General features: G+C 41.0%; 1 protein-coding gene across 2 annotated transcripts in view; it reads left to right on the plus strand.

Annotated features, from left to right (window-relative positions):
* ADGRA1 (adhesion G protein-coupled receptor A1) overlaps nucleotides 1-27,646 on the plus strand; it is a 313,062-nt gene that overhangs the window by 67,696 nt on the left and 217,720 nt on the right. For both annotated transcript variants that reach the window (XM_083616838.1, XM_083616839.1), the window contains one exon: nucleotides 25,239-25,310. In XM_083616838.1, coding sequence (XP_083472964.1) covers nucleotides 25,239-25,310 — 72 coding nt within the window. The remainder of the gene's footprint in view (nucleotides 1-25,238; nucleotides 25,311-27,646) is intronic.

Here is a 27,646-nt window from a genome sequence, read left to right on the forward strand (position 1 = left end):
ATAGAGACAAGTGAAAACATCTGTGTAGTTCCAGTGGTTTGCTGGATGTGCACTTTGCTTCCATTCAATAGCTTATAAAATCTTTGGATTCACAAAATACTTTGTTCATCTTGGCTGCTTGTTTAGTAATCTTTCCATAAAAGCATCCCCAAACCAAACTGTTCAGTGCTTGGCTATCCAACCCACCAGCAGCTTTGTGTATTATGGATGAAATAATAGGCTATTTGAAATTAAAATGAATAAAAAACAAATAATATAGGCTCAATTTTTTAAAAGGTGGTTTCTTCCTTCCATTTTATCCTAGCTGTATGTACTTTTCATATGAAGAAATTATTTGGACTTGTGACATGAATAGTACAATGGTTACATTTGGGACAGAACATAAAGCATAGTTTAATATTATGTGAATGCCAGGCTTGCGAGAAAACTTTCCTCTCTAATTTCTTGGTTGGTGCAACCTGTTTTGTCTAAACAAACAAAGATCAGAAGCCACAGTTTGATCTTGATTTTTGGGGGGGAGAAACCATAGTTTCAAAACCAGTTGTTCCTGGTTTGTTTCAAACAACAGTTTCTTGAAAATAGCTACTGATCTTGAAAATAGCTACTGCAGTCACACAAGGCAGGGGAGACCAAAAGCCCAAGGCTCATTCACATTGCAATATATTGTAGTTTAGTATTACCTCTGAATGTGGACTATGGGTTGGTTCTGACATGACAACCCCATCTTCATAAATGGTTCAGAAACTTCAGCTAGTGCAGAATTTATCAGCCAGGTTGCTCACCGGGGCAAGACGGTTAGAGCATATTACACCGATCCTGGTCCAATTCCACTGGCTACCAATTAGTTTCCAGTTGAGTGATACTGGAGTAAATAAACATTAAGTCATTGTTTCCTGTTTTGACCCTGTGTATTTTTATTTCATTTGTTTAGACGATTTATATGATGCTTCATTACAATAGTCTTTAAGCGGGGTACAGTGAATATAATAGATTCAACAACATATTGAAGATACATTGGTGGCCAAGACCGTTGATTAACTCCAAAGTATATTAATTACTCTATCCTCCCACAGTCACTAGTGCAGGCATCATCTTTTGTCTGCAGGTTTATTTTAATGGTAGATGTTTAATCATCATGAAAGTAGTGACAGATAATGACCACATAGCCACTTCATTCCAATTTAAGTGTCAGTAAATGGCCATCTGGAATAGCAGCATGTAATTCAGAATATGTTCATATAGTTGTAAAACCATTCACCATCTTACTGTAGTAATTGATTCTCCCCCCCCCCCACTAGATTCCAGTAATTCTTGTCACATTTTAAGGAAGTTGCTACTTTTAAAAAAATGCACTGTTGTTTCCTGCTCTGATGGTTTGATGAATTGTCTTCAGTTTAAAAAATCTTCTATCTCATGACAGAAAGCTGGAAGGAAAGTTAAAAATAGCCAGATGGCTTTGAAAACAGCAGATTTGTCTTACACAGCTTTGAAATATTCTATGTTTGTTACAGAAAATGTTAGAAATCTGTATGAGAGAATAAAAGTTGAAAAGTCATGCTTTGCGTGAAAATATTTTGTTACCATGTAGTAAGCTGATTGCTCTTTCATACAAACATTTAATAAAATTAATGAAGGAGACCGTAAGGAAGTTCTACATAACTTTTGACCACTCCTCTGTCCAGTCTAATTTAGTCCACTAGCCATGTCCTGTGACTTGTTTACCAAGCCCCTGGTGGGCTGCCATATGTACATAATGGGCTGCACTTGGCTTTCCCCAAGGGCACAATGCCTTCTGCTTTATATTCTCATTAGGCAAGGAGGACTTATTTACACCCAATTATATGAACCAAGCTTCTCATGCTGCAGGGGACATGTACTGAAAGCAAAAAAGTTGTGTGGCACTTCTCAAATTTCCAGAAAACTTTTTTGGAAAATGCATGAGGCATCTACTTGGCAAGTCCAGCTTCTTTCAGAAAGTTGTAAGCAACAAAATTCTATAAATGTGTTGCAAACATTCCAAATACTATCATTGGCTTGGTCTAAGGTTGTTGTTTAGTTTAAAAGGAATAAATAGAGGGGAAGTTATATTCATTTGAGACCCATAGAGACTTACAAACAGAAATGTAAATAAAATATCTAATGGAATACCGTGTGAGAATTCTGTCATTTTTGGAAACTTCCCATTAGAACTCTGTGTTAATTTATAAGTTTAAAAATAAACCAGTAACCTCGCAGGCTTACCAGCTATCCCATCCGTGAGACGTAATCTAGCAAACACTCCTTCTACACTGTTCATTTGGGCTAGATTTGTTCAGTAGCAGCATTTAGTGCATTGAACTGTTGCTGATACTATATAATTGACAGCTTCTGACTAGTGGCCCAGTTCACAGGAAAAAAAGATGCATCATTTATGCTGGGTATTCATACACTTTGAGAGAATGAATTATGGATGACTCCAAAGTAAAGCATCCACTTATGTATGTACTTTATGTTAATTCAGTCCTCTCCCTTATTTATACAAGTACTTATGTGTCCATTGCTCATTAAAGCAAAAATGCAGCCAAATAACCAGGGAGGAAAAACACAGGTTAGACTAACCATGTTAACTACTTGTGGACGACTGCATTGACTATGTTCATATGTAACAACAAGACATGGTTTTTTTAACCATGATTTGTTGAATAAGCTAACAGACAACCAAGGAATCAGCTGCTTGCTTTGTCTGATGCTGTTTATTGTTCTCTTGCCTCTTCTACAAAACTCTAGCTGCTATCCAAAACGCCTTTTTTATGGTTGAGGACTGACCCATGGCCATGCTGTATCTCCAGAACTCATACTGTTGTTAAGCTGTAAAAAAAGAAGTTGGGGACATAAACACTCTACTTCTCAGAGATCTTCATCTGCACACCTGGAGCCAAACAGTCCTAAAATACTCCCCACCTTCCCTCCAATTGCAAACTCCACCGTTACAGTTTAAGGAGACCGCTCATGCAATCTTTGGGTATGTTTAATCATGGGCAATTTAACCACGTCCTCCAAATACAGCTTGTTGCTAGCACATACCATCTTTGTGAAGATTTTGTAGCTCAGGTAGAACAAACTCCTGTTAGAAAACGTAATAGCTTCTCAACCCACCATTGTGTTTTCCTGACAACCTGCCACCTCCAATGAACTGCATTCATAGTTCTAACTGTGGGAATGCGCTACCAGAATGTTCTAGTGGATATGAGATACTGCCTTATATATGAATGATGATAAACAGCCCAGTTCCCCTAAATGGCCACCCCCTGTGCTTATACCATTTTGTCAGAATTGTTAAAAGGTGGATTAGCAACTGTTACATCAGCCTAGTAGGAAAGATTGTGTACCTTTTAAAAACATTGAGGAAGGGAAGATTAACAAATCTAGAGCTGCTTTTTGCGTAGCAAGGTCCCACCCCGCCATGCCCCTGTAGTTGAATAAAGACACGTGACTCAAGTATTTAAGGTTAATGGGCTAAAAAAGGCCACAACTTTATTGGAGAGCCAGTGTGGTGTAGTGGTTAAGAGCGGTAGACTCCTAATCTGGGGAACCGGGTTCGCGTCCCTGCTCCTCCACCTGCAGCTGCTGGGTGACCTTGGGCCAGTCACACTTCTTTGAAGTCTCTCAGCCCCACTCACCTCACAGAGTGTTTGTTGTGGGGGAGGAAGGGAAAGGAGAATGTTAGCTGCTTTGAGACTCCTTAACGGGAGTGAAAGGCGGGATATCAAATCCAAACTCTTCTTCTTCTTCTGGTTACAGATGGTGAGCGGTATTGGCTTAGGCATTGGACCTAACCGACTATATCTGACTCCTGCCCGTCTGCAGGGAGCCTGGGAAGGGTTAACCACCAGTAGGGGGAGTCCTGCTGATGCACATCAACTAGGAGCTCCGCCAGGGGTCGTGCCTTAGGCCCTAACCTCCCTATGCTTTGGACAGGGCCACGCCCCCCGGGATCCTTTAATGAGATACCCTTCAATATGCTGGGCAGCTGATGGCGCTACCTCCCCTCTTCCCTTCTCCAGAAATATTCCAATGCCTAACCTCCAAACCTTACAAAGTTGTGACGATTTACTATGAGATAGGCGAAAACCAAGTGGCTGGTGCCAATTTGCCAAGTGGGAAAAGTCCTACCAGGCCCCTCAACGGTGACCAATCAAAGTCCATAGCAAGGTCAAGAGAGATGAAAACCTAAAGGGTGGGAGGGTGGGAAAACCAGAGCAGCTGGAAGCCGGAAAGAGGGAGATCACCCGGCTGCGTCCTGCCTTTATCGGGCAAGCCACGCCTCCAGACCGACCAGATTGGTCGGCCTGGCCAGTGATGCAACCGGGAATCCTCCAATCACGTGGGGCTGGCCACCCACCCCCAGCGCACATGGAGGGGTTGTGAGAGCCTGCAACATCACCTCCTCCTTAAGGCAGAAGTGGCTTTGCAACCCAAGTGAACTTTTTTCCTTTGAAAAGGTTTTCTGTTCCCTGCTTCAACTGTTGAAGTGCCCATCACTTTGTTTTGATTTGATTTTTAAATCTGATACATAGAAAGAATCATTTTCATAAGGTCCTTTCCCCCATTCTTTATGCACAGCATCTTGCAGTTATATTTGTGGGGTAGTCACACATGGACTAAAATGTGGGTGAGGCATGCATGTACTGATCATCCATCAATCACTTCTTGTCACCAATTTATTTTATATAGTGAGCTCCCTAAAAGTTTGGAAGTCATTTCTAAAACTTGTGGCTTGATGGAAGCTGTGGGTGAAATATAATCCCCATTTATTTAAAGTGTGTGTGTGTGTGTGTGTGTGTGTGTGTGTGTGTGTGTATACTCCAGACCATTAGAGCAGGCAGTAGAAGAGTTCATGAACCAATCATTTGGGGCTTTTGGCAGGCCATATGGAACTTTTCTAACAGTTATTTATATGGTTCTACTGTGTTTATTTTCTCAATAAACCTGACTTATTGCTGAATATGTTGCTTTCATAGTGAAATAAATACTCAGGATTACAAACATAACTTTTTAATAAACTTTCCCAAGGGCCTGAGACTTCATTTAATAAATAGAATATTTTCTCTCTTATTAAAGAAATACATGCCAACTCTTAACTAAAGACAACCAGATCTGAATGGCAGAATCTTTCTTTCTTTCTTTTTAAAAATCAGATTAGATTTATGGCTTATTGCAGAGTGGGCAACACTTTTAAAGTCAAGGGCCACAGTCATTCACTGCTGAGTGACCTGGTGGAGTCACTCAGAGCAAAAAGCATGAATGGGAAGAAAAGCAGTTCTACGAGTAGAAAGAGAGGTTTTCAATCTCTCTTCAATTTTTGACTGTGGTTGTTCACACCTGATATAATTCATGCTCCAGAATTTTGCCCCAACATACAGTAACAGCTTTTAGAGGAGCCCAAGGTCTGAACTGCAAAGGGGGAGGATGGCAGAACCTTGCTCTCTCTCTCTCTGTGTGTAAAACATGCAGCCATTTTGATCCCAAAAGTGGGCAGGAAAAGAGTTGGCCATTCATAGTCTTCTTTCATTCTGTTTCCCACCCCACCCTTTCATTTGAAGAAAAGCAAAGCAGGATTTGTAAAGGAAGCATGAATCAGATTAAGAATACATTTTCCCTTTTAACACTTCCCATTTCATTTGATGTAAAGTAAGGCAGGAGTTCCTCCTGTGGACCCTTTCATTATTATTATTTTAAATTCACAATGTTGAGCAGCCACTGCCACAGCTGAGGAAGATATGCACTGAGCAGAGGATCCAAAAGGCAGCAGTCTGATTGGTCCTAGAACAATAGGATTCAGAATGCAGCAGTCTGATTGGTCCTAGAACAATAGGGTCCAGAATGCAGCAGTATGATTGGTCCGCAGGAGCCACCCAATCCAGATCCAGGTGGAAGTGAATTTGCAACCTGATTGGCCTACAGGAGAATCCCAGAATTAGCCAATCACGTGCGGCCCATTGTCAGTACATAACATGACCCTTTGAAAAAACCCAATTTTCTTCTTTCAACCAACCTCTCCTTGCTCCCACTGTCCATTTCTTTCATTTTTGATCTAAAATACAGAGAGCAACAGCCCCACTTCTAGTTCTTGTGATGTAGTGCTGTGCTCAGGGCTGATCTAGTTGCCCCTGCTGTTGTCTGTCCATGGGCCTTTCCTCCCATCCTTCGAATTTGCTTAATGTTAACTCTCAGAGTTGTTTGAGATCTCTTGCTATATGAAGAAGCTTTTGAATATTAGCTACCAAAGCAGTGCAAGAGCAGTTCTCCCCCCCCAACAAAAGCTATTTTGAAAATAACAATATTGCAAATGTAACCAGCAACTACCAGTGTGTAAAAGGATGGGCTGCATTATCTATCCTAAACAATAGGAACAAAATGGAAGTAAGGGCAATAGGCTGCACCCAGGGAAAAATACCCCCCACACACACACACATAGACCTTTACGTTCATAGCCCAATAACATGCAATTTTATAGTGGATTTTCTTCCTTTACCAGATTATCCATGGCTTAGGAAATTCTGGTTTTCAAGGAAATGGGGGAACCATGGGCTGCCACTTAGGTGTCATGCAGACACTGCTAAATAAATAAATAAATAAATAAATAAATAAATAAATAAAATACTGTATAGAGGCACAAAGTAGCTTCAAATCAACTCCAGTGTGGATGAACTCCTAACTGATGTACTCACACAAATCTCTCCAACATCTTATTTCTTCAGTCCATTTTTTGCCTCTCCCTTATAGGCTCATGGCAGCCACCATCATCATTGTGTAAGATCTGGGGTTTTACAGATATTTGTCAGTCCATTTCGGGGTTGTTAGATTTGTTTGTTTGTTTGTTTATTATTAAACTACAAACATATATACTTCTGAATATCCCCTGAGTATGTATAAACTACTGTGTTATTTTTGTGTATACAGTGGTACCTCAGGTTACATACACTTCAGGTTACATACGCTTCAGGTTACAGACTCCACTAACCCAGAAATATTACCTCTGGTTAAGAACTTTGCTTCAGGATAAGAACAGAAATCATGCAGCAGCGGCGCAGCGGCAATGGGAGGGCTCATTAGCTAAAGTGGTGCTTCAGGTTAAGAACAGTTTCAGGTTAAGAACGGACCTCCAGAACGAATTAAGTACTTAACCCGAGGTACCACTGTAATATAGGTAGATGTTTAAAATACTAGTGAGCAGGAACACCAACAGTTATTTTGTTGCAAGGATGACTAGATAGCAAATTGTTTTCAGGTACAAACATAAGCAAGCTTAGGGCTGTACCCAAGTAAAACATATGCAGTGCAGACCCACTGAAATAAGTGGACAAATTTATGGCTGACTTAGTCAGAGGCAACCCTCAGTTCATATTTCAGATTATGATATCTAATGTTTTAATAAAAAGGCTCTTTTTATAAGTTGCTCTTGAATGTGAGAAAACAATAAAGCAGCTGAACTAGAATATATAAGATTTTAATTAATTTTCTGAGTTCTACTTTAATAAATGCCAGAACCCTCAGGATGAGCTATGTTATTACTATCTTATTTCCATGTCAAGTTGATACAGATGGACTTGCTAGTGAAGAAAAGGCCCAGCCCTGTCAAGTTCTAATGCATTCTTAGGTAATTAGTGATTTTTATGAGCAGAAAATCTTTTAAGCCACCTTTGATTAGATCAAGAAATAAAGCCTAGATTATAACAATAAACACAACACATTCCACCTTTTCTTGTAATAATAAGAGCTTTGCTGGTTAGAGCTTATTCTGTGGTAGTAGTAATTTTGTAGTAAATATAATACCATAAATACTACTTTTGAATTATGTTCACAGCTTAGCTATATGGAGAGCTGCTATTGTGAAGTGTTTGTATGTCATCAAATAATTAGCAGATCATAAAGTTACCTGGATTCAAATGATTTCCTCCAAAAAATTAACTGGTATCCCAATCATAACTAACATATTTTACAGGATACATTTTATTTTTGCTTACAAGTTTTATTTTAAGACCAACATTTAGATGGAATAAAGACTCTGCTGAGAGAATCAAGGGGTTTGTTGGGTAGAGGGGTGCGATACTTGAGCAAAAGCCCAGGTGACATATCTATAATTAATTCCCATTCCTGAACTTTGTGATAGCAGCTCAAATAAAGCAGAATGAACATGACTACAAAGAGTACAAACAACACATGTTGTTAGCTGAAGAATGGGAGGAATTTGTAAAGAAACTTCTATACTAACCACAATCTATAACAAATAATAGTTTGATCCTATGGTCTAATGCTGTGTTATTATGGGGTTGCCTAGGTTTGTTCTTATGGGTCCAAATGACCCTATATCCTCTGGGATAACACACAGCCATTGGATACCGCCAGTGAAGTTAGATACTAGCATCAGGAGCAGTAGTAAGACCAACACAATGGTTGTTCATTACTGTTGCATTTTATACACAATATCTTGCTGATTTGGGATAAATGGTCTGTTCTTCGACAGATAGTTTACTTTTCAATTATGTCTCCAGGATGATGAAAACTGCTATTGGCTTTTTCTTTGGTGAGGAGGCCTCATCTTGAGCCCTTGGCCTCATCTGTAGAAGAAAGGGAATCTGAATCCATGTTATGATAATTCTCAACTTAGCTAACTACATCTAACTGTTGTTTTGGCAAGGTTCCTCCCTCGCTAGCCTTCTGATTTCAATGGTGGTGGTGGTGGTGGGGCATATGTAAGGTTTTACAATTAGGCGGGAATAACCAGCTGCACAAATATACATAAGATGAAGGACACCTGGCTTTCCAGTATTACATATGAAAAGGATCCAACCAAGGTGATCAAGGGACACCAAGCCTTATCAGGCTGAGGGAGTTGGGTGTGTTTAGTATGGAAAAGAGGAGACTTAGAGGAGATATGACAGCCATCATCTAAAGGGCTGTCACGTGGAAGATGGAACAAGCTTGTTTTCTCCTGCTCTGGAGGCTAGGATCCGAACAAATGGATTCAAGTTATCAAGAAAGGGCATTCTGACTAAACATCAGGAAGGACTTTCTGATGGTATAAGCTGTTTGACCATGGAATGGACTCCCTCAGAAGGTGGTGGACTCTCCTTCCTTGGAGATTTTTAAGCATAGGTTGGATGACTATCTGACATCGATGCTTTAGCTGAGATTCCTGCCAGAGGTGAATTTGGGGCAGTGTGACTAGTTCTGATGCAGTGGGTGCAAAGCCTAGGGGGCGCCACAGGGTGCTGCAACTATGGCATAGTGAATTGAACAGAATAGAAGGGAAGAAGTGTGTGTGCGGGGGGAGACCCAATTTTGGCCTTGCAGAAGGCACCACTGAAATTTCAAAGACCAAAGCCTGACCCCGCATTGCAGGGAATTGGACTAGATGACCCATGATGTTCTTTCCAACTCTGCAGTTTTGTGACATTCTCTCTCTCTCCTCCTTCTCTTTATTTATTTATTTTACCCTATTGCCTATTTTAGACTGAAGGATCTTTGAAAGTGGAGACCTGTGCATAACTGATTATGAAATTCTGTAAGGCATCACCCGCAGTACAGCAATAGACTGTGTTTTGTTTTTATTTTGGTAAAAAAAAAAAATGATGTTCAATCTTGATAAAAGTGCCAAAATGGCTGCCATAGGCAGCAAAAAGGTGGGTACTCCATATTGGTGAGTACTATCACAAAAGCCTGGTAATAAAAATATAAAATATAACCAACAAATAATCCACTGAAAAGATGACAATGTTTAATTTCCTTCATGCCACTTAAATTCATTTCTCATATTTGTTTGTTGATGAACAGACAGAATTCTGTGTTTTAATACAGCGAAATATGCAACATTGTGGCAGATATAAAAATAAGTTATTAAAGTAGAAATGAAAGAGAAACTTATTGTACTCCAGCGTTTGTAAATCACATCAACAGAATGACAATCTAGCTAAGCTATTAGCAGAAAAATATTTATCAACTTGCAATATAATTTATGGCAAATGATTGTCCTGAACTCATAACTTAATGATAAGGAATGTGAAACCAAGAATAAATTGTAGGTATAATGAAATAATTTCATTTATCACTGTTCTGATCTTCCAAACAAAGTAGCTTCAGCACATAAATGCTCAGTAAAAATCTGCATGTTACAGATGTTCAGTAGTCTTCCAGGAGCTGATGTCTGAATTTACCAGGATTCCCCCCTCCCTATCTGGCAAGTGTTATTGATGAACCTTGTCATTCAGATGACAGAACATTACAGCTTTATGCACTTTGCTGAATGTAGTTGGAGCATTAATGTGAAAGATTTCCTTCCTAACCAAAGTAGCTCACCTCTGTCTCATGTGAATAGTAGTCACCTTTAGGGATGTGTGACCCTTGCTGTCCTGCACGTAGATCAAAACCTGCCCCACCTTGCACTGACCAATGGGAATGTGGGGGTTTTCCAGTTCTTTTTCTTTTTTTGCCAAGTAGTGAAATATATGTTGTTTTTGTACTGTTCATCACACTAGTATTTAGAAATCTTAATCTTAGTCGATCCAGGGTGTTTTGTTAAGTATTTAGCACGGCACATTCCTTTTTGAGGAAGGACAGGGTCTTTGCATAAGTAAAGAGCTGGCAAAGTAGACATGATTTGTCACCATAGTAGCTAATGGTCAGAGAAGTTGTTTGGAAGCAGCAATGGCAGAATAGCTGTAATGTAGAATAGTGGTCTGTCTTGTGTCAGGTCAGTCAAGGATGTCATGCATGCTGTAGCCAGAAAGAGTTACCTCACTTGGCTCTGAACCCCGGAGAAGAAGTTATAAACTTCCTCCTTGTCTTGGAAAGCCAGCTGGGCAGGACATCATTCAGGTTCAAGCCCCAGAGTAGCGCTGGTCACTCTGTATACTGGGTTCTTTCACAGAGTCAGTGCCGGGAACTTCCAAAGCTTCTATGTTCTCTTTTCCTCCCAGTCAGTAATATGAACATTGTGCCTGGGTTTTAACTGTGAATCGCCACCCCTGCCCCTGCCCTCTGTCTTTGCACTTACAAAAGCCTTTGCTTGGAATAAAAATGTAAGAGTTTCTGCATTCGATTCAATATAGCTGCTAATTCTTATAATTGGCGGACTGTGGAGCAGAGGGGGGTAGCGGTCATTTATTTTGGTAATGGGAAAAATATTGTAAGTTGATGGATGAGCATGTAATCTCTGTGAAAAATGTTTTGTTAAATCATCAACACTAGGTTGTTTGTCTCTTGGATCAATGACCCCTTCATGGCAGCAAAGATTTCACTGTGATGGTTTTTAATATTCCTCTCCCCCCTCCCATTAGCACAGGCAGCAATGGTTTTAAAGCAGCCACTGTTCCAGCGCGATATGAATAGATAAATTGTCGGAGGTAGCCAGCACGATAGCTTCTGCATTAGAGGACTGTGTTGTAAGCAACACTGCACACAGTGTTTCAGCTGGTAAACACAAACTGTGTGCATCTAGTGGCACATCAGAGTTCTCATCCTTCAATGGAATTTAATGAGCTGTAACAGTGTAGTGAAACTGGGGGAGAATGGGGTTAGTGTGCATTGAGTGGAAGCCAGATATGGAAGGTCATTGTTCGAGAGCTGCCCTTTCCCACCACTTATCAGCCAAAGAGGAGGGGTGAGGGTGGACTTATGAGCACTACATGCTGTACAAATGGGAAACAGACTTCAGAAATGTAACCCATTAAACAGCAGTATTTGAGATTTGGGAATATGCATATGATGGCATTTTTAAAAAAATGCTTTGACTATATGCATTGGGATTTAACTGCAAAAGCAGGCCAACAGTGAAAGAAACATCTCTTAAGTAGGCCATGGAATTTCCTAGTTTGGAAATTTTCAGAGAGAATCAGATAGCCATTCGTTGTAACACTTTATGCTTAAGTCAAGACTATGAACCAGGCTGAACTCTGTCTATTCCATTGTTATTCAACACAGTGGGTTTTCCACCCTCACTATCCACCCTCCTGAGGAATTTTGTCCAAGTAGCCCAAAATCAAATAGGTTGAGGTTTGTGGGTCTCAGCCAGGACATCCTAACTACCAAAGCAAAAAAGGAAAAGGGGAAAAAAAAGATGTTTCAGGTTGCTTAAGATAGTTTCCAGCATTTCATTTCCCCTTTTAACTCCAATCTGATTTTGACCTTTGTTTCTAAACAGTTTTATTTTCCCCAGTTCTGAGCATCAGCTGAAATGAAAACAGCCTACCAAGAAAGAACGAAATCTCTGAGGATAGCATAGCATCAATTATTGAGATCTCTGGCAACAGTAGTAGATTTTGTTGCAACGAGTTATTTTCAGAGCTGCCTGCACTGTATCATCCCCAAGAGAAACAATGAATTTAGACTCTTGAGATCAACTTTAGAGAAGTCAAAGTAACTTGTTTGCCTTAAAATCAGGTTCGCACAAGGTATTGTGAAGTGCCAGCGAAGTTTATCTGAATCACCAAGAGGTCAGATTCCTCCGCTTTCTTTAAAATCCACATATAAGTGCAACCCAGAATTTTCACTCTGCTTTAAGATTATAAGGAGTGCCTGGAACTCTTTTTAAAATCCAAGAATAATTGGTTACAACAAAGTTGTTTCTTCTTATTTGCTCCATCACACCAGCACCACCATTATCTAGTGTTATGAGTTTGTGGATGCTAGACACTTCTAAATTCCGGAACCAGTAAGTGCTAGAATTTAATCAAGGTTCCATGTGTTAGAACTCTGGCTGCAAGACCCATGTGTGCTAGACACTTCTAATTGCCTGGAATCTGCAAGTGTCAAATGCTAATTAAGCCAAGCTGAGGTTCCTGGTGAAATGATAGCCTGAGTGAAGAACAAAAGATCAAGGGACTTTGTCTGAGAAGGCAAATGGACCGGACCCTTCCTTCCCTCAACAGATAAAGCCAAGGCTTAGCGAGATTAGAGTTAAGAGTTGTGGCAATGTGAACTAGAGAGACAGAGCACGATGCTGGATTTCTGCTTGAATCCTATCCTAGGTTGCGCCTATGGAAGAAGCAAGACCTTCTTGGAGAGTTAATGCTGTGAACCCCACTATCGTAAGCTCAGGTTATATATACCATAAATCATAAACCATAAATCATAGAGACACCACGGTCTCTGCTATGCCTCATTTCCAAAAGGAAACACGAATTCTAGGTGACTGGGAACCCTAAAATCTTGCACTGTTTAGAGATTGGGATGGCGTACAACAATATATTTAATTAAAATTGTGGTACTGTTATCTTTCCAGTAACAATAATAAAACTGCAATAGAGATCTAACTTTCCAATAACGGTTCTGGCAGTGGCTTTGCAACCTTGATATAAACAGTGTAATTGTTATAGCATGGCTTGACTTAATGTAGCTTCCTATAGCTGGATTATAACAGTAGTTTGGTTTTGATTTATTTTCAGGTCATGCAGCCAGATGTGTACACCCACACCACAAATGATACATCATTGGTACTCGGCTTAGAAATCTCTGCCAAAATGATACTAAACCATAAGTGTTAGTTATTTTGGGATTTTTATTTTTAAAAAGAATGTGTTATATTATATGAAATGGCTCTGTAAAATGGTTCAGCTTCTCTCTCTCTCTGCTTGGCCACAGCCAGTGCTCTGTGTGTGGCCTAGCCTCTCTTTGCTGCTGCTTGGTGTAATTAGTACCAAACATTACTAATTTTTATTGCCAAGCTCAGCAGTTGTTTTTCGGGATGGAACATGTAAAATATGTGGATAAATTGCTTTAGTTTCCTTATTTAACTGCACAGAAAAGCTTTTAAGGGACATTCAGATTATTCCAAAACAGTTTTAAGATTTACTATGAAATGTCTGCCCACCTGTATCTATCTGTGCAAGTGCACATGTGTTCTTTTAAAAAAGAATAAATATACTAAAAGCATAGGATGTTATGATGAAATAGAACATAAAACCAGAAAGGATCTGTCACAACTCTTGGCATCTTTCTCTCTCTGCAAAGGAATTTAGATAGAGAAAGCTTGTTGAGTTAAATGCCTGTCGCATTACTGTACAATGGTCATCATCAGAACGTGTTCATCCATCCAGTGCCAAGGCTGTGGGCAGTATATAATCTGCGATTTTCTGGGAACAGTGTTCGGTCAAATGTCCTGTGAGATTAAAAATAATTTGAAAAATCAAGAAGCCAGATGTCCTACTTTGGCCTTGATGAGGCACAGTGGACAATTTTTCCAGATGCATTTTGGATCCGAGTAACTCTTTTTCTGTTTTCTGTTAAAGGTTTTCTGTTCCTGGTCATAATAGCTTAACATTATCCTTCTCCCCACACCCTATAAGCACATAGTGCTTTTTAAATTACCTTTCATAGCAATAAATCAACTCGTTGCGAAATTCGCTAAGATTTGTTTCCTTGAATATTTTGCGATACTAAGAAAATATGTATAACAGTTCATGTCCATATTTGGCAAGCATTGCTGGCGCAGCTAAACATGATGTTAAAAAAGAGAGTCGAGCTCTTCCAATAGCCAAGTCTTGATGCATGCATAGTTTTATTCCAGCTGGCGTACTGCAGAAGTCTGTGTAGTACAAAAGGTTAAACAGATGACATGCACTAGAAGCATAAGTGGGCTCTGTTATGGCTTTCACTTACAGTTTTCTGGCCCTTTGGCTTTGGGTGCTTCTTATGTAGTCAGTTCCTGGGTAAATAAATCAGAATCAAAGCTCAAGGTTCCTTCCAGGGAACTCAGTATAGAGGTGTTTCCACATCTGGACATTCTGTTGCTTCCTTGTTGTGTAGGGAGGAGCAGAAGGGTGAGCAGACTTTTCTCCTGCCGAGTACCTACTAGGAGGGGCAGTGAAGACTAACTGGAAATCTCTTTTAGTGACAGGGTATTGTTCCCTCTGCTGGAGGGACTCTTGAGAGTCCCATGGACTGCAAGAAGATCAAACCTATCCATTCTTAATGAAATCAGCCCTGTGTGCTCACTGGAAGGACAGATCCTGGAGCTGAGGCTCCAATACTTTGGCCACCTCATGAGAAGAGAGGACTCTCTGGAAAAGACCCTGATGTTGGGAAAGATGGGGGGGCACAAGGAGAAGGGGATGACAGAGGATGAGATGGTTGGATAGTGTTCTTGAAGCTACCAGCATGAGTTTGATCAAACTGCGGGAAGCAGTGGAAGACAGAAGTGCCTGGCGTGCTCTGGTCCATGGGGTCATGAAGAGTCGGACACGACTAAACGACTAAACAACAACAACAAATTGTTCCCTCAATGAAAAGACTTCCATCCTGAGCACTTCTTTGTTTGTGCCCCGCCTTTCTCCCTGATGGGCCTCAAGGCGGCTTACAGATGAAAATAAGAACTGTTAAGAACATAGAAAATAAATAAATAAAAAGCAATTAAACACCAATGGAACTAAAGCTATATATGTATATAAAACCTATTAAAACCATAACAAGAGTCTTGATTGCACAAGGATGGAAGACTGAGGAAACCCTGACAAAAGAACAGTGGCAAGAGAAATTAATGAACTATGCAGAACTGGCGAAATTGACATGCAAACTATGAGACAAGGACAACTGTGACTTCAAGGAAGAATGGGAACCTTTCACAAATTATTTAAAAACAACAACAAAATGAATTCCCTGGCAGGTTTTGAATAAACATACACAAATTTATTGAGGGATAATGTAGAAGATAGATAATATAAGGATGTATACAGTTTTAGAATATGCAGAAGTTAATATTGGATGAGAAATCAGAGAGGGTAGCTGAGGGAAGTCATGGAAGGAGGGGGGGTTTGTTGGGGAGGTGGGAGGGAAAAAATGGGGGGGAACAAGGAAGATGATTTGTTTGGCTAATTTGTTATGCTGAAACTGTTAATATTTTTTTCGTCAAAAAAAACTACACACACAAAAACCATAACAGTAATTACAATAAAAAAAGCACAGCACTAGCCCTTTCATTAAAAGCAGTCAGTTCCCCAAAGCCTGTTGAAACAAGAAGGCCTTCTGCTGGCAGAAGGACAGCAAGGAGGGAGCCAGTCAAGCTTCTTTGGGGAGGGAGTTTCAAAGTCTTGTTGCAGCTACTGAGAAGGCCCTCTGCCATATCCCTACCAAGCATTCCGGTGAGGGTGGTGGGACCAAAAGAAGGGCCTCGCCTGAAGTTCTCAAAAACCCAGACAGGATCTGATAACTTGGAGGATTAATAGAGTCAGAAGGCAAAAGTTCTTTTCCTGAGTGGCTGGAGGTTTTCCACAAAGGTTGGCTGAACATGCTATTCCGGACAAAGCTACAGCCGGTTACACAGTTACAGCAATTTGAAAGTTCTGAGAACTAGGCTAGAATTTATGTTTATATCTGGTGAATAACAAGGGACTGCCAAAAGAAAATAAAACTGAATGCTGGTTAAGGTTGAAGCACAGATTCTCGAAAGGATAAGATAGAGATCACAGTATCCACAAACAGGCTACACTATTCTTCTCTGGAGTTCAACAAGCATGGATAATTCTGCATTACGCAAGAAAATGTAAGAGTTTTCTGGCAGCATAAATACGGGTGTGGATGTCTGTATGTGCAGAGCTTGGACATTTCTTGTACTTCAAATTGTTACTCCATCTGAAGACTGCTCCAATTGCCTTGTTAGAAAACAATAGGGATGTTATGTATAGGCTTTGTAATTTGTTCATGCTGTGTATCCCTACCAGGCGGCCTAAGAATCATCCTTCTATCTGGGTCTTAGGTAGTTCTTAAAGCTCTTGTTCTGTATTTTATTTTATTTTTCATTTTTAGTAGTTGCAGCAGAGGAGGAAAGGCAAGTGTGAATAGAATTAACACAGAGAATGACAATGGAACCATGACTTTGGATGCAGTCCTCAGTATGCTTTCAGGAAGTGAGCCCTGTTGAACTCAGTGAGACTTACTTCTGAACAAACCTGCTTGTGCTGCTTCTCTCATAATGACTGACACCTACTTCTGTTGGATGTTATGGTAGAATGTTTGGCAGCTGCACAATTAGTATCACAGTCATAGAGCAACAAACTCAGACAGTTCAAGGTGCTTTGGTATAATCAGACTTGCGGTTGTAAACTTATCTGTAGTCACATGAATTGTAGAAAGTTTCAGTTCTAACAGCCTTATGTTAAAAGTTGGAGGTATGAACTCCTGTGGGATCTGCTGGACCTTTCCATACTATTGACCACATTTCTGGATCACCTAATTAGGGTGGGACTTGGGGCACTATTTTATGGTTGTCCAGGTTCTATGTGGAGGATTGGTTCCAGAAGATGCTTCTGAGGGACTTCAGTTTGGCACTTTGGCTGTTTAGCGTATTATGTCCCACAGGGTTCTCGTTGGTCCCCCATGCTGTTTAATATCTACATGAAACACCTGGGAGAGGTTGTCCAGTGATCAAGGGTATGGTGTCATTAGCATGTTGATGACACTTGACTATATATATTCTTGCCATCACATTCCAAGGAAGATGTTGAAGTCCTCAGTCAGCTTTGAAATCCATAATGGACAGGGTGAATAAATTGACACTTAATCCAGATAAGACAGAAGTGTGCATGGTCTATAAGACTGTAATTCAGAGAATGGGAGTAAAACATGTTTTAGATGTGGAGGCAGTCCTGTTGTAGAATTGAACTCATACTTTGGTAGAACTCACGCGCTCAGCTTTGAGACAGGATGTTACCTGAAGTGCTTTTACATATGGCTGGTTCAACAACTGCACCCTTTCTTTGAGTCATCAGATATAGCAATGGTGAACCATTGGGGCCATTAGTTACTTCTCATTTGGACAATTAACATGTGCTATATGTGGGATTGCCTTCAAAAAGCATGCATTATCTGCAGCTGGGTCAAAATGCTGAGGCCAAGTAGCTGATGGGGCAGGCTTTCTTGTTAACAATGACTGCATTGGCTTTCTGTCCATTTCAAAATCCATTTTGAAATGCTGTTTCTGTGCTTTAAAGTTCCAAAAAGGTTTGGGTTCAGGGTACCTTACTCTTAATACAATATGGCCTGGGCATTTAGATCTGCAGGCTCTGTGTTCTGCTGAGGCCAGAGATTGTGTTTGATAGAAGCAGCAGTGACTAGTCCCAGCATCAGCTAAGGTATGTATTTAGCAGAAACTGAGGATTTTTTTTATCCTACTCTGTGCTAAGTCTCTATGGAGAAAGCTTGTTTCCTTCCTTCCTTTTTTAACAGGAGAATAGTTGTAGGTGAATAGATATGTGATATTTTGTTATGTTTTTCTCCTCAATACATCTTGGAGTGTTGACATTTTGCAGTTGTTTAGTGTTGCCCGTACTGTGTAGTTCTTATTCTGCTACAATGTTTACATTATCATAATTTTCTGCTGATTCCCTGCAGAAGAGTGATACTTCGAGTGCAATGGGATTGTCACATTTCATTCCTTATTTGTTCAGATATCTTATTCTTCATGTTATTAAAATATTAATTCTGTGCCTGTGTAGCTCCCCACTTTCTCTTCCTTTCCCCCTCACCCTCTGTGCTACACCCAGACTTTGGAATTACCATATTTTTCGCCCTATAGGATGCACTTTTTCCCCTCCAAAAATGAAGGGGAAATCTGTATGCGTCCTATGGGGCGAATACAGGCTTTCGCTGAAGCTTGGAGAGCGAGAGGGGTCGGTGCGCACCGCAGGTCTCCCTAGGCTGCAGATAGCAGCCTGCTGCCCGGCGCATGGGCACCCTGAAGCAGAGCACCCCACACGCCGGGCAGATATCCGCAGCCTGGGGAGCCCTGCGGGAGTTCCCGCAGGGCTCCCTAGGCTGCGAATAGCAGCCTGCTGCGGGGAGCGCTGAAGTAGAGCGCCCCGCGCTTCAGGCAGACCTCGGGCAGCCCCACAAGCTCGGGGGACAGCGGGGAGGCGCAGCGCCGGCATCCTGCTGTTCCTCAACCTGGTTTGGAGGCTGGCACTGGGGAGAAGTGCTCTTCTCCCCAGCACCAGCCCCATAAACTCAGGGGACAGCGGGGAGGTGGGGCGCCGCCATACCGCTGTTCCCCGACCTGGTTTGGATTCCCTGACCTGGTTTTGGGGAGAAATAAATGATTCCCCCCCTTTATTCCCCCCCAAAAAACCTAGGTGCGTCCTATGGGCCGGTGCGTCCTATGGGACGAAAAATACGGTAATTCCTTGCCCTGGGAGGTTTGCCTTCTGCCATTTTTGGCCCAGTTTGCACAACACATTTAAACATAGTTTAAAACCAACTTTTTGTTTTATGTGAACAACCAGCATGGTGCTGCTCAGAAGTTCCCAGGGTATTCCACCCTGACTCCTAAACTTCAGTTAAACAAAAAAGCCAGAGTCTGACTTGTTATGTCATTTGATCCTGGACTTGTGGTTTGTTTTCCCCAAACCAGCCATGAGCAGTAAGCCAAGAACCCCCCCCCCCACTAATGGTTTGTTTTGAGGAAACAAACCATGAACCTAGGTTTTGAGCAACCTGATAAGCCAGGTTGTTTCATCTGCGGAAGTTGGGAAGGAGACGCACAGGAACCTTTAAGCTGAGACTTGTTCAATAGCTTTATTTCAATTAACTCTAAACAAAGCTGTCCCTTCCTGATGACATCATCTAACGGTACTCTTTCTATTATGATTATGACTGCCTTAAGCCCTTTTGAAATAAATGGGATATGCACAACTAAATCTGGATCCAACCAGTTATGTTTTGATTTGTATTTTGGAAATGGATTCCCCTGCCCCTTTTAAATTGTTGGCGGCCAAACAAGATATAAATGTTCTTAATGAATGGTATAAAAATAAATAATTGTCTTCATGAGCTGATTCTCTCATGCAATGAAGGGTTTATATATATTTTGGATATATAAGGTACTCCATACGTTGCCATGGCACAAACTTCCATTTGTGTTGCTGCAGTGAAGCCTGGGAGCTGTCATGCTGACCTAGGTTGTAGGAAATTCTGGATAAATTACTGAGATTTTTCTTGGTGCTCATTTTAAATCTTTGCTTTTGTAGGCAAGTATTTTAATTACAAGGATTACTGCTAAGTAAACAAAGAACACTTGTGTTGTCTGCCCTGGGTTATTAAACGGCCACAGCATTTTTTCAACTTTGTTCAAAAACTACAGCTCTGTTCCTGCCATCACCTGTTGGGGATTACTGGTATCATTTTATAAAATTAAATGGTGGTGTGTGTCTTTATTTAGAAAACAGATCCATGCTGGGCATAGGGCAAATGTTGATTAAGCAAAACAACCCCCAAAGCAGCCTACATGAATGGAAGAAGACTGGGCAGTTGGGTATAATAACTTCACCAAATTATTTTTAAGCAAACAAACCATTGTTGGTGTACAGTAAAATGTTATTAGAACGCTGAATGCAAGTATTTTAAGGGATCAACTAATCATATCATTTGATATAAATCAGGGGCAGCGAACCTGGTGTTGAGCTACATTTCCCATCAACTCAGACGATTGGCCATAATGGCTTGGCAGCTTGTAGTTAGATTCCAACAACTAATGTGACTAGTGACAGTATGAGAAACTCTCTTTTGTTAGGGACTTCAGACCTGATTTAAAAGTATTGCCAAGAGAGGAATAACAACATACCAACACCGAATTGTATATGTCTGGCTTCTCAATCAAATGCGATTGCACTTACCCTGTTAGCACACCATGGATCTATGGTGAAACCTGTGCTATTCTATGATTGCGTGTGCAACTGCTGAGGGTGCAAGCATGTGTAATGCCACTAAGTTCTCATTTCTCATCTGAATTTTCAGCCTCCCAGTTCTATTCTCTCAGAAGCTTTACACTGTTTTCCCCTCAGAGAGGCTGGAAAAGAAGGGAAGCTGTCTCCAACGCCAGAGTTACTGAAATGTTGCATATATAACTTGTCAGGAACATTTTCAGGTTGTTGTTTTTGGGGTTTTTTTGGGAAGTTTACATGAGGTTAAGCTATGGTAAGAGCGTGAAGTGTAAAGGAGCATAATGGAAAAGTTCTGCTAGTAAATCTTCCTAATTTATACTGCATGATATTGCGTGTCTAAAAGGTTAACGTTAAACATGAATTCAGTGTTTATTTTATATACACACTATATATCTATACAGTGGTACCTCGGGTTACATACGTTTCAGGTTACATATGCTTCAGGTTACAGACTCCGCTAACCCAGAAATAATACCTCGGATTAAGAACTTTGCTTCAGGATGAGAACAGAAATCGCGCGGCGGCGCAGCAACAGCGGGAGGCCCCATTACCTAAAGTGGTGCTTCAGGTTAAGAACAGTTTCAGGTTAAGAACGGACCTCTGGAATGAATTAAGTATGTAACCAGAAGTACCACTGTATACACACACACACACACATACACTAGTGCATTTTTAAAACTCCCTCTCTATTTATTGCAGAAATGCACAATTATACCACTGTCCATTTCATAATTGGGTTGGAAATTGCAGTCAACACTGGACCCATTTCAAATTTGCTTGGTACTAATTTTTTTTGTGTGTGTGTGTTTTCACACTGCACATTTTCACAATGCTGCTTGAGATTAGGGTGCAAGGAAAGGCAGCAGATTGTTTAAGTAAACATGTGACATTTTCTTTCATTCTGCATTCGCAATGGTGGGGATGAAACCTTCTAACTTCTCCTTCACCATTCAAGATCAGGGAGTCTATCTAGTGAACCACGTGAGTTCGACATATGTGTGACATCTTATAGATGACATGAGTCCATCTGAAGCTACAGTGTTGCAGCAGAGGACAGGAGAGATGTAGGGCACATCCCATTGGCACAGCTGAGAGACCAGCAACTATTGGCGCTTCATCCTTTGACTTTTTCCTTCGTGGCTGGTCATTAGAAGAATGTGTAACTAAGAACTTGTACATGCATGACTTTCTTGGTTACCAGCTGAAGAGAAGGAGATGGACCTTTCTGTTAATTACAGATGTGATACAATTCTCTGGCAAATGGCAGGCACTGAAGTGTGATATAAGCTTAAAGAAAGAAGGAATTAATGGTGAGCAATTAATGGTGAGCAATTTGGGGTGGGGAAGTTCATCCCATGGAAAAACAAAGTCACAATACAAGTGCATTATTTGTCCTCTGCGTTGTCAAAGATGTTTTGTGCAAAGTCCATCTAATTCTAGTAGAACAAGAAACTTAATCTTGCACAGTCACATGAAGCGAGCTGTCAACCATACTATGTATGAGCATTGTGTGCCATTAGCAGAGCCGACTTTCCCATAGGGCTTAGTGGGGCATTGCGCCATAGCGCCAGCCTCTCAGGGGCACCCAGCGAGTGCAGGAGCTGCGTGGCATTGCCGGCGGCTTCTTGTTTTCCTAGAATCCACTCGCCCCATGTACGCACAGCGCTCCTGCGTCCTGGGTGACACAATAGTTGCTCGCTGGTGGTGTTGTGAGGTTGGGTTTGTGTGTGTGTGTGCGCGCTTCTCTAAACTGGGCGGCTGAGTGAGCGCAGTGCACGGCAACCGTCCCCTCGTGCCCCCTCTTTGGGAGCTGAGGCCTTCTTGGGGATGGGAACGAAATGAAAGGAGGCACACGTGAGGCTCCTCCTCCTTTCCCTTGTGCTGCGCTCACTTTCTCAGTCACACGGCCAGCTTGCTTTTGCCCTCCTTCTCCTCCCTCTTTCGCTCAGTTGCGAAAGCGCTCTCCTTCGCTCAGTTGCGTGGCCCAGGCATGCATATTACCTCCCAAGCCTCCTGTGCATGGCAGGAAGAAGAAGAGTTTGATATCCCGCCTTATCACTACCCTAAGGAGTCTCAAAGCGGCTAACATTCTCCTTTCCCTTCCTCCCCCACAACAAACACTCTGTGAAGTGAGTGGGGCTGAGAGTCTTCAGAGAAGTGTGACTGGCCCAAGGTCACCCAGCAGCTGCATGTGGAGGAGTGGAGACGCAAACCCAGTTCCCCAGATTATGAGTCCACTGCTCTTAACCACTACACCATGCTGGCAGGAGGGGAGCCCCGAAGAGGCGGGTGGGAACGGTTTCGACGGGGATGCTGGAGCCTCTCCCATTAGAATAAATGGGCACAATCTGACAGTGAGGAGACATTTCAGCCTTTGGAGAGACTCTAGAGCAGGCTTCCTCCAGATGTTTTTTTGGCCCTCCAGATGTTTTTTGGCCTACAACTCCCATGATCCCTAACTAGCAGGACCAGTGGTCAGGAATGATGGGAATTGTAGTCTCAAAACATCTGGAGGGCCGAGTTTGAGGAAGCCTGCTCTAGAGTCACCATTATGGAACAAAAGAAATTCAAATTAAGACTGCAATGACTGAATTAGATTACAGTAAGAGGTTCAACACAGTCGCTTGTGGATTGAGTCGAGACAAATTGGTTTTTCTCTTTAGGCCTTGTCCAAAAACAGGATTTGTTTTACTCTGACCTCTAGGTGAAAATTGGCCCTTGACAAAATAGCTGCTTTCTCACTACAGTGGTACCTCAGGTTACATACGCTTCAGGTTACAGACTTCGCTAACCCAGAAATAGTGCTTCAGGTTAAGAACTTTGCTTCAGGATGAGAACAGAAATCGTGCTCCAGCGGCACGGCGGCAGCGGGAGGCCCCATTAGCTAAAGTGGTGCTTTAGGTTAAGAACAGTTTCAGGTTAAGAACGGACCTCCGGAACGAATTAAGTACTTAACCCGAGGTACCACTGTAGTTGTAAAATCACATTATGATCTGCACCTGTGTTATCTCACCTGTCCTAGGTACTTAAGACCATAATAGTGGCTTTTGTAATTGGGAAGTTACCTTTCACAAGCTGGATCTGCTTTTCCTATAACTGGGAGCCACTCAAAAGACTACACCGGCACGGTGAAGTAAAAATGTGCATGTGCAGTAGCAACTGGTGTGGTGGGGCAGAGCTGCCCTCCTGGCTCTGGCATCACTGTAGCTTACCTTGATGGCACTGGGATGGGGCAGGGCAGGGCAGAGCAGGTTGGGTACAGATACACAGAGAGAAGCAGTCCAGCATTGCATCCTCAGCACTTTACTGGTGAACTGCAGCAACGCTAGTGTTAAGAGGGCAGTTCTGCAGCACCACCACTCCAGCCACTGCTGCCTATGTGAACTGATACAATTATTTTATTTTATTTTATTTTAAATTCATTCATTCATACATTCATACATACATACATACATACCCCATCTGGCTAGGTATCCCCAGCCACTCTGGGTGGCTCCCAACAGAATATTAAAAGCAGAATAAAATATGTAAGAAGGACTGTGGGAGATCATATATTTGAATGTTACATGCATGTGTGCATGTCAGGGAGTAAAGTTATGTCTAGCTTTCCTGCTACATGGTAGTTTCTCTCTCTCTCTCTCTCTCTCTCTCTCTCTCTCTCTCTCTCACACACACACACACACACACACACTCTATTATGTACAGTATGAGCATTCAAATGTGCAGCCCAGCCAGCTGAAGCCTGTACTGATGCTATGTTAGAGTGGGGTGTACCATGCAGTTTTCCTTAATGTCTTAGTTGGCCTAGTCATCTTGAAATCTGTCTTTTACAGAAGCAGAGATAGAGAGAGAGAGAGAGAGAGAGAGAGAGAGAGAGAGAGAGAGAGAGAGAGCGAGAGAGAGGAAGCAACCTGCAATGGCAGATACCATTGATTCAAACACAAAGTTCAATGTTGGTAGTATGCAAGGTCATTAGGGCCAATGAAACATTTCTGCATCTGTTTCTGGAGATCAAAGGTGGAAAACCTATTTAGTTCTTCAACTCTATCCAAGTGTGTGCCTTTGTGAGTCTCCTGAGATTTGTACATCCTCTTAGTGATACATATGCTCACTTGCAGCCCAGTGTACTACTTCCTGAGCATGCAAGTGCACATAGACATCATTAAGTTGTGCGTGATCAGGAAGCAAATCAATATGTAGACTTTCTGTCATTATTTCACTGCCTTTCATGGAATATCTTAATAATGCATTTTCCCTACAGCTGGTAAAGCTGTACATTTTAATTGGGACTTTTAACTTGGGTGGTGGAAATAAACAAAAGTAAAGTTTTCCCCCTCTTATCTCCCCTTCCCCTCAATTTATGTTCAGCCCCCCAAAAAATAATACCCCCAACTATATTGTTTTATTCTAATGTCCTCCCTCCTTATTATTACCTTCAATAAATCCTAAAGAATTCTCAGCCTTCACCCATCTTCTTTTTCTGCTTGTGTTTGAGACTAAAAGCTGTATGTAAACTGATAATTAATTGCTTTTGCTATTGTGTATCTCCAGAGATCTGAAGAATAACTTGATTAGTACTATTGAGCCTGGGGCCTTCTATGGACTTTCGGAACTGAAGCGTCTGTAAGTATTAATTCCATCTGAATTACCTTAGAAATTGTACTCGTATTGACATTTCTGTCCTTGGGGAATTTGGAATATGTCACCAAGCAATTATAACATGTAGGACATATGAACTACATATAGGGCTGTTTGATTCTTTTTGAGATTTTTCTTTCTACGCATGATTTGTGCTTTATCTACATGGACAAATATAAATTTGTTTCTATGATAATTCTTCTGAACTTTACGATGATTTAAAGTTAACATTTAAGCTCCAAGGAGGGCTCAGTTAAGTGTAAAAATATATACATCTGTAGTTGATAGTACTTGATAATCAACATAATACTTGATAATCAACATATTAATTACCAACTATGTGATGTTTATATGCTTTATATAGTTCTTTAGCTTCCTTTTTACTAGAAATGATATAATCACTGATTTCTTGTAAAATATGCTATATTTGGTAATTTGATTGCCCCTGATTAAAAAAATCCTTCTTCCCATCCTTTAGAGTGCAATTTAAATATGTATTTTTAAGTTACTGTGTATATATTTTTAAGTTAGTTTGATACACATTACAAATCCATCAGAACTTCTGGGCATATTGCATAGGGTAGTTGCGTCTGCCCTGTGGAACTGCTTCCTGTCAGATGTCAGAGAGTTAGACAATTAGATGACTGTTTTGGGAAACTTTTATTTTGTCCCTTTATATTTTGTTGGAAGCTGCCCAGAGTGGTTGGGGTAACCCAGTCAGATGGGTAGGGTATAAATAATTGTTGTTGTTGTTGTTGATGATGATGATAGGAAGAAGAAAAAGTAAAAGGGCAAGCCTTAAACATTTTTATAAATAAATTATTAAAGGTTCAGGAGTCCTGTCCTATATATTTGACCACCCTAGTAGTACTTCCTATCTGTCTTAGTTTACACACTGAACTGCATATACAACTATGGAGCCATAGAATCACACAATCATAGAACTGCAGAGTTGGAAGGGACTCTGAGGGTCATCTAGTCCAACCACCTGCAATGCAGGAATCTTAGTACATGGTCTCCCATCCAATTTGAAACCATACGACACCCTGCTTAGCTTTGCAAACGCGCTAGCCATTTTATTGTTGCACCACTAGGAGGATAAGTATAATAGTCATTGCCTTTCCTGAATACAGTTGGGCTTTGACAGCAACACAAAAATATTGCACAGGTTTTGTACTTCAAAAATGGAGGCGATACAGACTGGACAGCAATATATTAGTTAGAAATTAAATGCATTTCCAAACAGATCTACTTTGTGATTCTGAAAATTGGAAAGTCAGTGTATGGACAGCAATATACGTGCAGGAATTATGCACATTTCCAGATAGATCTGCTCTGTGAATCTGAATGCACTTTGAGTCACAGTAAATCTGCGAAAACGCTATGATGACAATTGAGTCTTATTGCTATGGAGATGATTGTACTCTAATAACACAACCCTGACCTCTTGTGGGGAGAATGGGGAAGCTGTATAAGCTGTGATTCAGTATTGCTCAGCCACAAGCAAAAGAACCGTGAAGGCAAAGGTCACAGAGCAGAAGCTCCTGGGTTTGTAAATAACTGGAGAAAAGATGCTGCAGCAGGCGCTCTAGAGACAGAAATAAAAAATAATCACTATTCTGGGCTTTCATACAATGTGTTTCTGGTTGTTTACCACTTTCAGACATTACTTTCAATGCAATATGGGATATCTTAAAGTCAGTGAATAGCCCGATTATAATTTATTTCTAAATAATTATGAGTTTCTCCAGAAAAGAAAAGATTATTTCTGTTGCCTGATTAGGATACAGAAGATTACATTACAAGATAAATGAATGGCTTTCTTGTTGCAATTGGTGCTTGAAGGCTGCTAACTTCTTTAAGACTGTGCTTTAGTCTGTTTCCCATTCATTCATATACTTCCCACAGAGGATATAGTAAGCAGCTGAAGTTAATGTAACACAGACGTCTTGCAAGTGCCATGAGGCTTTGTGAGTCAGTTGGAAAACCACAGGCTGCCAAATCTACATAAAATTAACAATTTCATTTGGAATCCTTCTCGCTGACTGAGTGTACTGTGATAATTTAGTATCTGCAATGGCAGAGAAAGAGATCTCGTGGATTAACATAAAATGATGTCTACAAGGAAAAATAAATCTGAGCACAGGCCATGTGTCTGGTTGTTTTACAAGATCAATTTCATGAGTCAACATTTCTGGTATAAATATTTACAGCAAAAAAAATGAACACCAGATTTGTGTGACATGAGGTAAATTTGGTCTGAAATAATAAGGAACAGTAGAAAGGCATCCAAAAGCAGGCTAGTACAAACTGTTTCTTTT

This window comes from Podarcis filfolensis (genome assembly GCF_964270895.1).
Source record: "Podarcis filfolensis genome assembly, chromosome: 5".
In the NCBI taxonomy this organism is placed as follows: domain Eukaryota; kingdom Metazoa; phylum Chordata; class Lepidosauria; order Squamata; family Lacertidae; genus Podarcis; species Podarcis filfolensis.